Raw genomic sequence first — 16292 nt, forward strand, 5'->3', positions numbered from 1 at the left:
ACCATATAATGTCAAACTCCGCCGACTCACAAGCATGGCCAACGCGGTCCGACACTGACGCTCTGTGGACATTTCGAGGTACTGCACGTTCATGTAATCAAACACACAATAGGACAAAAAAGGCTGTGCTCAAACTCATGAGCAGATATTTCAGAAGGAAATGGTGGTGATGTTTGCTAAAGCTCAATAGACGTGGGAAATTAGAGATTGTTGGTTGTTTTTATCCAGTATGCAGTTTACCAGACCGCCTGGTGGATTTGAAATCTAATTTGCATATTACCTATCAGCCCCGGGAGCTCGCGAAACAACAAACCCGTAAAATATACAAGAAAAACTGAAAAAAAAAAAGTCTTGTACAGACATCATTTGTATTGAAAGGCTTCTAAACAATAGCCCACTGTTTTAGAGCTTCTTAAAAACAAAATGGTTATAACGTCCATAGATCTGCCACCATGACTGAACTACAGTTAACCTCGTGGCCTATATATACCTCACAGAGCCTTTCATCGAAATGTGTTACTTTGGTAACACACATATTAAGATTGGAATGATACAGAGAAGATTAGCATGGCCCCTGGCGCAAGGATGACACGCAATTTCGTGAAGCGTTCCACCTTTTGCATCGAGAAAAATTGTTATTGTTTTTAAAAAGAATACTACCATACTGTAAATCCGACATTTTTACTTTTTGCGAAACATTAGTCAAGTTAAAGACACTCGCACGTGAGCTGTGCCAGGTAGCTGGTTTAGAAAGCTTCAATGTCGTAAGTTCGAATCCTACCTCACCCAAATGTAACGTGCTGCAAAAATTATGAGAACACGATAAAACATTAATTTTAAATTTTTTTATTTTAGTTTTACTTTTTGTTGTGTCTTATTTAACACAGCCTTTTTTGTCCTATTGTGTGTTTGATTATATGAACGTGCAGTACTTCAAAATGTCCACAGAGCGTCAGTGTCGGACCGCGTTCGCCATGCTTGTGAGTCGGCGGAGTGAGTTTGGCATTATGTGGTTTATTGTGTCTGGACTGGAACTGGAACGGAGAGTCGTACTTCTTTCAATGGATTGCAAGATGTCTAATTACAAATGAACACGTATTAACAAATTGAATCCAAAATTAGTCATGAAATGTATACATAAATATCCATTTGTAATATATTATCTCAGTATCATCATTAAGGTTTTATTGTTTTCGCATATTTTTTGCAGGAGTCTGATTCACTTTAAATGTTAAATGTAATGCCCTTGAAGTAGTGGGGGAGGTGGGATTCGAACTTGCGACATTGGAGCTTTCTAAACCAGTTAATTGGGTGACGTGGGATTCGAACTGCCGACATTGGACTATAGAACATAAAATAATATATCATACAGTAAACACAGCAAGACAAAAGATATAAATATAAATGGAAAAAATATTTTGAAAAATCCTACATATATATAGTACATATTATACATTATTTTACCCTATACAGACTACACAGAAATGTGTCCCCTCTAACCTCCCCTCTAGGTTCTAACCTTGCAGAACATTAAGCTGTTGCAATTGTATATGCTGTTGCATTTGCTGTTATGAAGACAAAAAATGCATAATTTATGCGCTGTTTACTAGATGATGTTCTACGACAAACTATACCTTAATAAATCCACACTGGCAAATACAGCCAATCACAGAACCGAATTATAAAGAACCGTCCAATGAAACATTGCGAGTTTGTGGCCAGGGAGGGATGTGCAAATAAGACAATAGAACAAGACAAATAAGACAAGTACGACAATAGAACAAGAAAAATAAGACAATAAGACAAGTAAGACAATAGAACAAGACAATAAGACAATAGCGCAAGACAAATAAGACAAGTAAGACAATAGAACAAGACAAATAAGACAATAGAAAAGGACAAATAAGACAATAAAACAAGACAAGACAATAGAACAAGACAAAATGCGACAATATAACAAGACAAATAAGACAATAGAACAAGAAAAATAAGACAATAAAACAAGACAAGTAAGACAACAAGACAAGTACGACAATAGAAAAAGACAAGTAAGACAATAGAAAGACAACAGAACAAGACAAAAAAGACAATAGAACGAGACAAGTAAGACAATAGAACAAGACAATAGCAAATAAGACAATAGAACAAGACAATAGAATACAATAGAACAAGACAAATAAGACGATAAAACAAGACAAGACATAATAGAACAAGAGAACAAGACAAATAGACAATAGTAATGACAAGACAAATAAGACAATGGAACAAGACAAATAAGACAATAAAACAAGACAAGTAAGACAATAGAACAAGACAAGTACGACAATAGAACAAGACAAGTAAGACAATAGAACGAGACAAGTAAGACAATAGAACAAGACAAAAAAGACAATAGAACAAGACAAATAAGACAATAGAACAAGACAAATAAGACGATAAAACAAGACAAGACAATAGAACAAGACAAGTACTACGAACAAGACAAGTACTCTACAATAGAACAAGACAAATAAGACAATGGAACAAGACAAATAAGACAATAAAATGAGACAAGTAAGACAATAGAACAAGACAAGTACTTCCAATAGAACAAGACAAGAACAATAGAATCCAGACAAGTAAAGGCACAATAGAACAAGACAAAAGACAATAGAATCGAGACAAGTAAGACAATAGAACAAGACAAGTGGCTATACAGAACAAGACAAGTGTGACAATAGAACGAGACAAGTAAGACAATAGAACAAGACAAAAAAGACAATAGAACAAGACAAATAAGACAATAGAACAAGACAAATAAGACGATAAAACAAGACAAGACAATAGAACAAGACAAGTACGACAATAGAACAAGACAAGTACGACAATAGAACAAGACAAATAAGACAATGGAACAAGACAAATAAGACAATAAAACAAGACAAGTAAGACAATAGAACAAGACAAGTAACAAATAGAACAAGACAAATAAAACAATGGAACAAGACAAATAAGACAATAGAACAAGACAAAAAGACAATAGAACGAGACAAATAAGACAATAAAAAGTAAGACAATAAGACAATAAAACAAGACAAGACAAGTAAGACAAGTAAGACAATAGAACGAGACAAGTAAGACAATAGAACAAGACAAGTACGACAATAGAACAAGACAAGTAAGACAATAGAACGAGACAAGTAAGACAATAATAGACAAGACAATAGAACGAGACAAGTAAGACAATAGAACAAGACAATAAGACAATAGCGCAAGACAAATAAGACAAGTAAGACAATAGAACAAGACAATAGAACGAGACAATTAAGACAATAGAACAAGACAAGTAAATACCAATAGAACAAGACAAAAAAACAATAGAACTAGACAAGACAATAGAACAAGACAAGTAAGACAATAGAACAAGACAAAAAAGACAATAGAACGAGACAAGTAAGACAATAGAACAAGACAATAAGACAATAGCGCAAGACAAATAAGACAAGTAAGACAATAGAACAAGACAATAGAACGAGACAATTAAGACAATAGAACAAGACAAGTAACACAATAGAACAAGACAAAAAAGACAATAGAACGAGACAAGTAAGACAATAGAACAAGACAAGTAAGACAATAACAAGACAAAAAAGACAAGACAAAGACAAGTAAGACAACAGAACAAGACAATAAGACAATAGCTCAAGACAAATAAGACAAGTAAGACAATAGAACAAGACAATAGAACGAGACAATTAAGACAATAGAACAAGACAAGACAATAGAACAAGACAAGACAATAACACAATAGAACAAGAACAAGACACAAGTAAGACAATAGAACAAGACAAGTAAGACAATAGAACAAGACAAAAAAGACAATAGAACGAGACAAGTAAGACAATAGAACAAGACAAAAAAGACAATAGAACACGATGTATCCCCCACAAGGAGAATTCGATATGTTAGAGGCTTCTTTCTCCTCCTTTGGTCGGCTTATTATTATACCAGTGGGATATCTGATGACTGGTAGGGAGTATGTGTTGATGGCTTGGACCTGTTGCTATTATAAATTTGGCTGTCGCTGAGCGTTTAGCATGTCGTTTTCACGATAGTTTATGCAATAGTTGTATTGTAGATTTGAAAAAAAGCTATGAAACCTCCATCTGCACCAACCTCACGTGTCTGTCAGGAGTAGAGTTTAATGACTATTTCCACCGGCTCGCCTCGGCGCGGCACGGCACAGCACAGCACGGCACAGCACAGCACGGCACGGCACGACACGACACGACACGACACGACACGGTACGAACTGCAACCTACTTAGCGTAAGCGGAGTCATCACTGCACAGCTGAGTGAACTAGATCGGCAATTCCGTGCCGAAATTTCGAGGGTGCCTGCAGTTCTTGCGGCATGTGGAAGTTATATGGCCGTTTTTTGTGATTTTTGTCGCCATGGTTACTTGAAACACTTAGAAAAGTCATAGCACACAAGTCCCGGTCGAGCCGCACGTTTTGATATAACATGTGTGGGGTTTTTCTCAAAACTGTGGGAGGAGTTAGACGTCAAAGTTTTGGGTGGAAGAATACAGAGAGACTGACAAGCCCCTCCCAAAGTCCCCTCTGCTCCTTACACACGCGCACGCACACACACGCGCACACACGCACACACACACCTGTCTCTATCTCTCCAAAACCAGCAGAGAAAGCAGAGAAAACAGCATGTTTTAAAGTTGTAACGGTTGATGATAGAGATAAAATTTTTGGTTTGTGAGCGTCAGGAGGCTTTCGGCAACTCCCACATTTAAATTGGTGACAAACGGACGTGAATTGACAGAGAAATCACAGTTTTAAAATCACCCTCGTCTTGATTTTTCCAAAACCCAAAAGCAGACATTTTAACATGGGAGCCTATGGGAGCTTTGACCCGAGTTGTCTGCGCTTTGAGGTGATTTTAAGAATAACTACAAGTCATATGAACATGAAAACACACACAGGGTTACCAGACACCCATGGCAACGTTTTGATGTAAAATTTGTCCGTGTAGGTTGGAAATTGTGGGCAGGAGAGGAGTTTGTTTAGAAATTTTTGGTGATTATTTTGCTGGTTCTCGCTAGAGTGTGCCACTCTAGCTGCCGCCTACACACCACTCAAACACCCATTATAAAATCAGAAAAACGTAAAAAAAAAAAGTACAAAACGTAAACTGCGATTGTTTAAAAACCGTAACATGTATCAAAACTTTGACTTAGGTCAGAAAAGTCCCAAGTCTTGTGACCCGTTTAAAGTTCCAACCACGTTTCTGCGTTAAAGTATGACGACACTGTGATGCTCCAAAGTGGGCTTGGTTTTTGGTCGTTTCCCATTATTGTGTGAGTGGAAATTATTTTACATTTTTGCGATTTCTGTCGCCATGGTTACGCGAAAGTCTTAGAAAAGTCATAGCACACCATTCCCGGTCAAGGCGCACGTTTTGATGTAACTTGTATTGGGGTTTTCTCAAAGCTGCGGGAGGAGTAGCGCGGCAAAAAACAGGCGGACGCGAGAATAAGAAGAAGAAGAAACGCGTAGGAATATCAATAGATGCTTGCTTTGCAATGCATTCTATGCCTTGCAGCAGCAGGCACCTAACTAGTGTGACTCGTGACTTTACACCAGACTTCTGTAGTTGTTGGCGATTGACCCACGTTTTAGGATTGTTAAGTAGTTTTTAGTGATCTACAGTTTGGTGTTGTTCGGTTTGATTTGTGTGTGAGAATCTGCGGGTAAAAAGTTAAGTGAGTGCAAAGTATGTGGGTGATTGTTATGTCTGACCTCAACAGTAAAGACTCCCTGAATGCGGTGTGCCTGCATTAAAATTGCAACAACACGCCAACAAACACGGTATGCAGTGGCTATTCAAAACCATGTAAAATATGATGCGCAATAAAGTGACACTTCAAATAGCCCAGCCTACTTTGGACAGTCTTTAGAAGACAGAATCCCACACATGAAAAGCACAACCAGCTACAGACAACAAGGGTTAGGGTTAGTAATTGACAGTGATATCAAAGACATTTTAAAAGCCACTCATGCAGCCCATCTTTGACACATTCCCCTAATCTAACATGGATGTGATGCTGTATGCCTCTCATGCACAAAAATACAGTAAAAACAGGCACATATTGAAAGGGTTCTGTACTAGTAATTATTGATTCATAAGAGATTTACCTTCACTCACATAAGAGATTTACCTCTGACGATGGATATGCAGGATTTTACAAAAGACAACTGAACCATGGGCTTCAACTGGCATCAACATTTATTTGTCTCCTGTTCCAAAACATTTAGAAATCCACCATTTGAAAAACACATACAGAAAACGCCAGATAGTCTCTAACATGACTTGACAACACACTACATGTCTGTCATTCAGTGAACCTGAAACAGTCTGAGCTAAAGATGTTTTAGGAATTATGTACAGTCCTTCCATTGTCCAGCACCAGGCGCCAGAATCTGGATTGTGGAACCTCCGCTGCACAAAAAACTAAAATCTCTGCGGGGTCATAAAGACAACTGTGTGATACGCGTAAGTGGAATCAGATTTTGTTCTGTTCCAATAACACGAAACAGTCTGTGCGCATGAACGCATGGCTAAAAACGTAGTTGAGTAATTATGTACAGGTTTTTTTCCATTGTCAAAAGTCTGTCATGGTCCAGAACCAGCTACCGGGACCTGGACTTTGGCACCACTTTCGCAGGTCCTCGAGATGTGCGCCGTGCCTGTGGGCAGTAACGGAGAGTGTGCGCTCTGTCCCCGGAGGCTTCGCATGCGGGACAGGTGTAGTTCCGCAGGATGGGGCAGGTGACTCTCCCGTCCACGGATTTCAGTCTGTGAGTCAGGTAAACCCTCGGAGTCTCCCCGTTCTGCTTACAGAAGCAACAGAACTTGGACGAGGAGATGCCGCCGCCGCCGCCGCCGCTGCTGCTGTGGTCCGACAGGCTGCTGGATGAGCTGGTCCGTCTCACGTCCACGTCCACCTCCTCATCATCATCCTCTTCCTCGGCTTGGACGTGGTTCCATGGTGACGCCGCCTCCTGCTTTGGCCCGTCACCGTCTCTGCGCTCCACCTCACAGCTGACGCACAGATTCTTTAACAGCGTACCCAGGTTCATGTAGTCATGCCACATGTTGAATTCACCCTCAGTGAGGAGGAGGAAGCTCCGCATGTCTCTTCTCAACGCGGTCATCTTTGGGGAGCGTGTGCGTGTGGAAAGATTGCGCGTCAGCGCGCCTCTTAGTCCTATATGTAGACTCCTGGAAATGGCTGTTGATTGCAACAGTGTTTTGATGATGCCAGGTGTCTGCAGAGGAGAAACAACTAACACGTCTGTGATTTCTGAGTGCTTCTCTTTCATCTCACATAGCTGTAGTTGAAGGTGATTTGATGTTTGAGTTTCCTCTGCAAAATGAGATGGTCGCCACAGATCTATCCAAAATTAACTCATGGATGACGACGACAACAAACGAACATGCTGGTTCCATGTGAGTGGAAACAAATCATGTCCTTTGTGGATCAATAGAGAATCAGCTCCAAACCTTTAGAAAAGGCGAATGAATAATGTATATAATACATAATACAATACTACTAGTGGTGATACAATTATTAGGGCCAATACTACTACTATTGTTGTTGTTATACCTGTTTATGATATTTTCTGCACTTGACATCTTACTCATTACTAGATAAATGTAGAAGCCTCCTGACAATGAGGTCTATAGGGATAAGATTTAGATTAGATTAGATTACATTAAACTTCATTAATCCCACACTGGGGGGAAATCACATTCACAAGTGACACAATACGTGATGTACTACTAAAAAAAGGATATAAGTCGAACAAAATTAGGCACATGTAAAATGTAATATAAAATTGAAATGGTCTTTATTTTCATTTTACAACCGAAACTGCACAACGAAATTTCGAGGTCAGCTGGAGGGCCGACCACAAGGGACCAACCCGACCGAATGGTGGTGATATTCTAACATATTTTGATGGTGGGAGGAGACCCACGTGGACACGGGCGTGTGTGTGTGTTGTCTGTCGCGATCACAACCGCACGACCTGCGGCGCCAGAGCGTCTGGACAACAGGTAAAGAAACATCCAAACATTCACCGGGATTTACACACTTTACTCCACCGTCTGTCAGTGACGACCTATCAGACTCTTTCATGCATTGTTTTGTTGTTGTTGTTCGTTCTATTTTGCACACGCTTTTGTCGTTGAATGACGTGCATGTTTTTGTGAAGTTTCTTCCAATCCAAATCCACTTAATTTACAAAAAAGTGCTGCACAATACCATTAAAATGACATAAAACACAGGTAAATAAATCAAAAATAACACTCTGGACACTCTGGTAAAATAAATGAATGGGTGCATACTAATCGCAGATTAAAGGATTAAAGGACATAATAAAAGGACATTCTGTCAAAAATGAAGCATCACACACAGTGGGGAATAAAATGAGCTGGTGTCAAACTCACTTATTATTTCTCTTACAAAGAAGTCCGATCTCAAACTGGGAGAACTGGGATTAGTTGGTGTCGGTATAGTATAGCGTCCCAGTTGTTGTTGTTGTTTTTATTATAATTAATTGGGAGAATAAGGAAAAGCGCGACCTCTGCTGGCAATAACAGGCACGAGATATAATGACCTATAATGAAAACGTATGAAGAGGTGAAACAACAACAAATCAGAGAACAAGCCTGGCTCAACTGTGGACCCACTGAATGCATGAGTAAGTAATAATATTAATAGTGTACAGCTGTAACTATTACAGTTTGCATGTTTTTTTTATATTCTTCTATGCTTTCATTTAAACTGAGGTTGGTTTCTTTGACTTTACATACACTGGAATTCCATGTCACAAAACAGAGGTATCCTAAAAAAATAAAAGTTAAAAAAGACCTCACTGACCTCTGCTCCACTGAAATCATCCTATTTGCAAATTAAAGAATTAAATCTCAGTTTAATCAAAACTCTGTGGTGGAAAATCTGCTTCATGTTTCCCTGTGACAAATCACATGAGAGAACTCTGTAACACAACATGAGTTTTTCTATTGTGACTGTAAGGAAATGATTTGTGAAATTAATGATTAATATTGTTATAGAACAGAGGTCTCAATGCCAAGTTATAATTAAGTATTTTTGTGTGTTTTTATTCTCATATTAATTCGGCATTATAAATACATGTATAATTGTGAACCATATACTGTTCCATTGAAAAATGAACACTTTTATTTTAAAATTATGTATCACAATTATTAGAATTGTGATATCATGGTGGAATATGATGTCATGTCAACTGAAATGTTTTTTCCTAAAAAAATGTCTTGTTTCTCCACTTGACTGACCCCTCCTGACCAGATTAGACGCTAAATTGCCCCCCAGGTTATTCAATTTGGAACATCTTTTTAATCTCTTAATTCCACTTTCAGATAATCTACGACTTCATTCTGACTATCTGAAACTTGATTCAAGATATCGAGAAAAGGATGATGTCGATGTCCTCAACTGAGGATAAATATGTCTTGAAGTGACGTCATTCTGACGTGTAAAATCTGAATTGTAACGGTAGTTTCGTCGAGTATTTGAGTTTGACATGTATGTATAGCAGTTTATGGCCAGTAGAGAGCGCTAGGGTGTTGGGCATATAGTTATTAGTTAGTTAAGAAACGTTGCCTGCAATAAAAACAAGCTGAGGAGGAAGATAAAGTTTCTGCGCCCGTGTATTGACATCCAGAGCTAGAATTGAATGTAAGAAAATGCCGTTTGCAAAAAAACGTCCCAGCAAGACCGTCTGTCTGGGACCCTAACCCTAACCCATGGCTCCGCCCAAAATCACCATGGCAACTTATGCGCCACTGCTTTCGTGCACCCGAGTTGAGGCTGAGTTCAGGCTTTATTCATCCAGGATAAATGACATAGTCCGGCTTAATCCATTCTCTTATCTAGTTTTGTGTAACAGTTTTATAACAGCGGGGGAGTTGCGGGGGTTTCGTGTTGCGGAGCGTGTGTTGAATAACCACGCATGCGCAGTAACATACCGGCGACGGCTGTGTGCGAACGGTGGCCTAGAGAAGAAGGGATTACAGAGCCCGATTTGACAGGTCAGACAATAATAGCTACATGTTTTTAAAGTGTATATGTAGTGACGTTCTGTTTTCATAGGCGAGTGTAATTCACAATGTCTGTAATGTTATAGGGTAAAATATAGGGATTTCACGTCAGCAAAACGTTGTGTTTTTGGAGCTAACCTCAGCACTGCCAGCCAGCTAGCTCTAGATAGCTAGTAGATTGTGCTAACAGCGGCTATGGTATTAACTAACAGACTAAGTGTAGCCATCAGGCCACTTAAATGTTGTTTTGTGCTTTGGTGATCAGTGATCTATAAGTATAAGCACCACATTGAATCACTGGATAGTAATATGTTGGGTTGCTCTTCAAATACGCAGTGTCAAGACAGAGTAAGCTAACCAGTTAGCTCGTATCCTCAAATGCCCCATTTTTGGAACATTGTTTGATGACGAAACTGATCCTCTATTTATACCACAGCCGGACTTTGAACATCACTGTTAGTGAGTGGTGTGCTTGTCCTGTCATGTGCAAGCTGACAACTTGTCAAATCTTCCACAGTCACAGGATACCTGAGGTGTAAGTCTGTTAAAACTGCATAGATGCGCTATTACACACCTGGAGGTGTAATTCAGTAGGTCAGCATAACATTACATAGCTTGTTTTGAAAGTGGGAAGTCAACAAGATTTTTCGCCAACACATCTATCGCATACTAATCACGTGTGTCTGCATGTTTCCCAGGCTGCACAATGAGTCAGAGTAAGGACAATGCACGACTCAAGTGCTACAAGAACAAGTCTCTCAACACAGATGAGATGAGAAGAAGGAGGGAAGAGGAAGGTGTACAGCTCCGCAAACAGAAAAAAGATGAACAGGTGGGCAAATGTTCAGATTTTTTAGGGGTTTGACTAATATCGTTGTTGTTTTTTGTTGCTAATTTTGACTAAATAAAACAGATTTAATTATTACAAATTACACTGATTATCTTTTAATCTACTTTTATTTGTGGTTATATTATTATTATGTAACATGTTGCATTTCTGCATTAGTATATCTAAAAACAAAAACAATAAGACAAAACAAATGTTAAATATTGTGTTGAGTACTGCACTTACATTCCATAGAAATCCACAAATCCATAGAAATTCATATTCCTACTCAAAGTTATGGACCATTTCATTGTGTCATTACTACAGCACAAACATTACTATATACAGTATATGCCAGCCTCTTCTTCACTGACTTTTTCTTGCATGTCGGAGGAGACACCCTGATGTGTCAGGATGATTGTTTGAAACATTGGTCCACCTACACAGTTACCCAAGCAACCCATGTAGATAGATTGTTAGACTGTGGTTATGTGTAATTTCATTAAAAAAATCTCATTTGCCTGCAGTCTTGAATCTTGTTTCATGTCTTTTTTTCAAAAATCATCATTCTGAACAAGACATCTTCTAAACAATACCAAACTAATTAATTAAATACTTACTGTAATACTATTGTGTTCCAGCTGTTTAAGAGGAGGAATGTTGCCACAGTGGAGGATGTTGGAATCCTGGAGGAAGATGGAATGGCCGACAGTGGCTACTTGGAGTCCCAGGCTAACAACTTGGACCCACTTATGGTGAGGAAAAACAGAAATATTTAGTTAGACGTGGGAGTTTTTCATCTGTGTTTGTTTTAATTCTTAACATCCAATTCTGTACAGTGTGGGGTGATCTCTGAAGATATGATTCAAATGATCTTCTCCAGTTCCCCTGAGCAGCAGCTAATCGGCACTCAGCGCTTTAGAAAACTCCTTTCTAAAGGTAAAGTCACTGTTATTCCATAAGGTAAACATTTGAAACTGTAGTGCCGTATAAATATTGCTTACAATTTGTTGTATTTTCAACTTCTGCACAGAACCCAATCCACCCATTGATGAAGTCATTGCTACTCATGGGGTGGTGGAGCATTTTGTTGAGTTCCTGAAGAGAAGGGAAAACTGCACATTGCAGGTATGCATGGACATTGTAACTGCAATTGGACAGGTAAAACAATCTCGAATGTCATGAATTAATATTTGTTCATATTATTTTAGTTTGAAGCTGCATGGGTGTTGACCAATATTGCATCAGGTACATCCCACCAGACACGGGTGGTAATCAAGGCAGGAGCTGTGCCCATATTCATAGAGATGCTCAACTCGGATTTTGAAGACGTACAGGAACAAGTAAGAAGTGTTCACATAGATGGCTAATAAACCATTATGTTTCATTATAATAAGAATATATGTTGCTGTAAATATTTTTGCCTGGCCCATTTGATTGAATAAGAATTCAATTTCTGTACCTCTCAGGCAGTGTGGGCCTTGGGAAACATAGCAGGAGATAGCACGGAATGCAGAGACTTTGTCATAGATTGCAACATTCTACCTTCCCTGCTGCAGTAAGTAATGAAGCCTCTGAGATATCCTACATCTTATCGCACTTACAAATAAAGAGCAACCCTTATCCTTTGGCCTTTGGAAAATGAGCATGTTAAATCTCCTCTCACAGGTTATTGGCCAAACAGAATCGTCTAACAATGATGAGGAACGCAGTGTGGGCACTCTCAAACCTGTGCAGAGGAAAGAACCCGTCTCCGAATTTCACTAAGGTAATCTGTTATTACTATGGCAACACACATACCTCTTACAGTATCTGACGTCACAAGCTGCATACTCTATACCGCTCCATGCTTTTCTTCCAGGTGTCCCCATGTCTCGGTGTGTTGTCCTGGCTGCTTTTCGTCAATGACACCGACATCCTGGCTGATGCATGCTGGGCACTCTCGTACCTGTCTGATGGCCCCAATGACAAAATCCAGGCTGTTATTGACTCAGGAGTCTGTCGCAGGCTGGTAGAATTACTGATGTAAGGCTATGGTTTTGTTGGAGAAACATGTATGCCTCTTGTAAAGGGCCAGTATTTTATGTTGTAATTAGTTTTAAACTACAAAAAGAACATGTGAGTGAGCTTAAACCACATACCTGTTTTGTTCCAGGCACTCTGATTATAAGGTGGTCTCCCCTGCTTTGCGAGCTGTCGGTAACATTGTCACTGGAGATGATCTACAGACACAGGTAAGCACAACATGTCTACAAATTAAAGTTATTTTTCTTATTCAGAAAGTGTGTGGTTACCTACAGGTGAATGTTTCAAACTCTGACTTCATAGGTGATCCTGAACTGCTCAGCGCTGCAGTCCCTTCTTCACCTCCTGAGCAGCTCCAAGGAGTCTATTAAGAAGGAAGCCTGCTGGACGATCTCCAACATCACTGCAGGGAACCGAGCACAAATACAGGTTTGTGCGTGTGGCACTGATTTACCTGAAAGAATTGTTACTCATAGATGTTTTAAGTATGTATTGACCTGTTCCTAATTGAAAGAGCCTTTTCCTTGTCTTTGTAGATGGTAATGGATGCAAATCTGCTGCCTCCTCTGATTGCTATCCTCCAAGTAGCAGAGTTTCGCACAAGGAAGGAGGCAGCGTGGGCCATTACCAATGTCACCTCTGGGGGCTCTGCAGAGCAAATCAGGTTCGACACCGGATGCATTGTGGCATATAAATATATTAGCCTACATGCAGCCTAAGTTACCTTAAGCCAGCCAGCAGCTTGTCTCTTGGATGTGTGGTTATTTATCATGTTTGGTGATTGGCTATTCTCTGCTTCCCCCTGCAGGCACCTAGTGGAACTGGGCTGCATAAAACCCTTGTGTGACCTGCTCACACTCATGGACTCCAAAATCGTTCAGGTGGCTCTAAATGGTCTTGAGAACATCTTGAGACTGGGAGAACTGGAGGCCAAGAGAGGCGGAGGCATCAACCCCTATTGTGCGCTCCTTGAAGAGGCCTACGGTTGGTATCCATTTTTTTAAAAGAATCATTTTTATTGTGATATTACAAAATGCAGAAATGTAGACTGCATTTTTTTTAAAAGGGGGTTTAAATAATTCAATTACTCAAGTAGTTGATTGTGCTTCTCGGCACTTTTGTTTGACAAATTGCTAATGATTTGTCTAATTGAATAGAGCTTTGGCAGATGACGTCAGGCAACCAAAACAACATCCATTGACATATAGACCTGGCAACATGTCAGACACTTTGTCACTTTGCCGGCTGTTTTCATAAAAAGGCTAGGCTAACAGTAGAGCAGTTTACCAGATCACCAAAGATCATGAGGATGGGTGATGGGAACCTACAGGCAACAGATTCCGCTTGTAGAGTGATCACTTAATATCATAAAGCTTAAAACAAGCACCAGTGGCGTTTGTTTTGCTTTTTTTACAACCTTTTCTGCCAACATGGTGGTATGAGCAAACTTGAGTTCAGCTTTACATTACACTCTACTTCTCAGGTGTGGACAAGCTCGAGTTCCTCCAGGGTCACGAGAACCAGGAAATCTACCAGAAAGCCTTCGACTTGATTGACCGCTACTTTAACAGTGATGAAGAGGATCCGTCTCTGGCTCCGGCTGTCGACCTGCAGCAGCAGCAGTTCCTCTTCCAGCAGTGCGAGGCCCCGATGGAGGGTTTCCAGCTATAATGCTAAAACCTAAAACCTCCTGATGTGATCCACCTTCATCCTCAGCTCTGCTCATTTCTCTCGCTCCCTGCCCACTGCCATGATCAAGGGCGGACGACAACCCTAGGCAAACGATTTTTAATTGTCATTATGAAAATTGTTACCATTACAGGAGCACGTGTGTGCGTACGTCTAATGTGGGTCAAGTTCTGCAGTCTTGTCAGCCAGTTTGTGAAGGTCTCACTCATCATTCTGAGCCCTCCAACCAGCTCATGCCCCAGCACCTTCTACTAGATGATCCCTGCAGCACCTCTCCTCTTTCTTTTAGTATTCCCATCCCAGAAAGGCATCTCTCCGTGTTCCCACAGGGTTGATGATCCCATCTCTGGTGCAGTGAGAGTTTTAGGCCTGCTCTGCTTGTCTGATTGAAGCATCGATGACTTGAGACAAATGTGGATGTTTATTTTACTCGCTCCCACACAGAAGAATGATCTAACCAGAACACTGGATTGACCATAAGACGCTGACCATATTATTAGTTGTGGTCACTGGACTTAACTGCCCATAGCAGGGCCGCGTGGCCAGTCCCCAAGACTTGACTTGACTGAAGGCACTTAAATGACTTGAATCAAAATGGAGGCAAATTCCCTCACCTCCTTTCTCTGACCATTGGATTCAGTGACCACAGATGGACAAATCAGAAACTTGACTGTGTCGTTGATGGGGTGGAGCTTGTCGGTGACACACCAGGCTGCTTGTGTTCCATCCTGGATCTCATTTCAAACATTCCTCTATCCAGTAATGGGACTTTTTTTTCCACCTGCACAGACTGTCTCCTGCCTCTGGTGTGATACGAATAACCCCATGGAACCATGGGAATTGGAGTCTTCCCTCGCACTGAGACAAATGGACAGACTTGGACGAGACAAAACAGACTAATAAACCCTGGATTCTGTCCAGCAGCAAACCAGCGGGAATTTTTATTATCTTACAATAATTTCATTTAATTTGCAGCACTTTAGTTCAGGACTGATGCCTCATCGAGAGTAATTTTTACATTAGCTATTTAATTGGTTGATGATACTGCTCATCCCTCCTCAGGAAGAGGTGTAGAGGTGTGATCTGTATCCTTGGTCCCCTTCTGGTATTACAAGGATTACAATGTTCTTCACTGTTAACCCTTGACACAAAGGGACTCCAGCAGATAGTAGACAAACTGTTAGCACACTAATTACAATCAGTGGATCATACTGCCTCAACAAAGCTACAAGAACTTTATTGTGACAAAAGTAAATCAATCTCTTTTTTCCCCAGAGAATTGGATGTTTAGGTTGGCGTCTATTATGTTGCTGATGGTGCCATAATCCTGACTGCAGAAATCCCTCCAGATAATTTCAACAAACCTACACATGAAAACTTGAAGACTGGTGATCATCTTAGTTACCTAAACTGAATGTTTGTTTACCAAGTTCTCTTTACATTGCCTACTTTTGTCAAATTTCTGCAGGAGATGACCAGCTCTACATGTTCATTATTGTTTGTTGTACTGAGTTTGTGCACCTGTTCCCTGTTCTGCCATTTGCATAAAAGCCGTTTCATGAAAAACAGTATATGTGAATCAGTTTCACTTTACGGAGGACAATATTGTCT

At 40.1% G+C, this 16292-nt stretch overlaps 2 protein-coding genes and 1 non-coding gene across 5 annotated transcripts; 2 read left to right on the top strand and 1 right to left on the bottom strand.

The window, feature by feature from the left end:
• Window positions 1-513: 513 nt before the first annotated feature.
• Window positions 514-620, top strand: LOC122782709. The gene has a single exon (XR_006361953.1). It is a non-coding gene; the product is annotated as a U6 spliceosomal RNA (small nuclear RNA).
• A 5658-nt stretch (window positions 621-6278) lies between these two features.
• LOC122772954 (nanos homolog 1-like) lies at window positions 6279-11765 on the bottom strand. Of its 3 annotated transcripts, none has more exons than XM_044031297.1 (2): window positions 11588-11765; window positions 6279-7323 (listed from the first exon to the last, which is right to left on the bottom strand). In XM_044031297.1, exon 2 carries the CDS (start codon window positions 7207-7209, stop codon window positions 6685-6687), a length of 525 nt encoding a protein of 174 aa, XP_043887232.1. In that variant the 5' UTR covers window positions 7210-7323; window positions 11588-11765; the 3' UTR covers window positions 6279-6684. The 3 variants fall into 3 exon arrangements, with proteins under 3 accessions (XP_043887232.1, XP_043887222.1, XP_043887214.1); XM_044031287.1 differs by having other exon boundaries at window positions 6279-7340; XM_044031279.1 differs by having other exon boundaries at window positions 6279-7558.
• kpna1 (karyopherin alpha 1 (importin alpha 5)) lies at window positions 9906-16252 on the top strand. Its single transcript, XM_044031266.1, has 14 exons — window positions 9906-10132; window positions 10840-10973; window positions 11609-11722; window positions 11807-11906; window positions 12001-12095; window positions 12179-12310; window positions 12437-12525; window positions 12636-12735; window positions 12829-12992; window positions 13123-13201; window positions 13296-13421; window positions 13529-13656; window positions 13801-13976; window positions 14476-16252. Exons 1-14 carry the CDS (start codon window positions 10054-10056, stop codon window positions 14661-14663), a joined length of 1704 nt encoding a protein of 567 aa, XP_043887201.1. The 5' UTR covers window positions 9906-10053; the 3' UTR covers window positions 14664-16252.
• Window positions 16253-16292: the final 40 nt, after the last annotated feature.

The sequence above is a fragment of the Solea senegalensis genome, linkage group LG1 (genome assembly GCF_019176455.1).
Source record: "Solea senegalensis isolate Sse05_10M linkage group LG1, IFAPA_SoseM_1, whole genome shotgun sequence".
Lineage (NCBI taxonomy): Eukaryota > Metazoa > Chordata > Actinopteri > Pleuronectiformes > Soleidae > Solea > Solea senegalensis.

Bases quoted from the DNA above. Each gene is read 5' to 3' on its own strand.
- kpna1 (XM_044031266.1), top strand. From the start codon at position 10,054: ATGCGCAGTAACATACCGGCGACGGCTGTGTGCGAACGGTGGCCTAGA. The intron at 12,311-12,436 runs GTAAGAAGTGTT...TGTACCTCTCAG, and splicing joins TTGAAGACGTACAGGAACAA to GCAGTGTGGGCCTTGGGAAA. The intron at 12,526-12,635 runs GTAAGTAATGAA...CTCCTCTCACAG, and splicing joins ATTCTACCTTCCCTGCTGCA to GTTATTGGCCAAACAGAATC.
- LOC122772954 (XM_044031279.1), bottom strand. From the start codon at position 7,377: ATGAAAGAGAAGCACTCAGAAATCACAGACGTGTTAGTTGTTTCTCCT.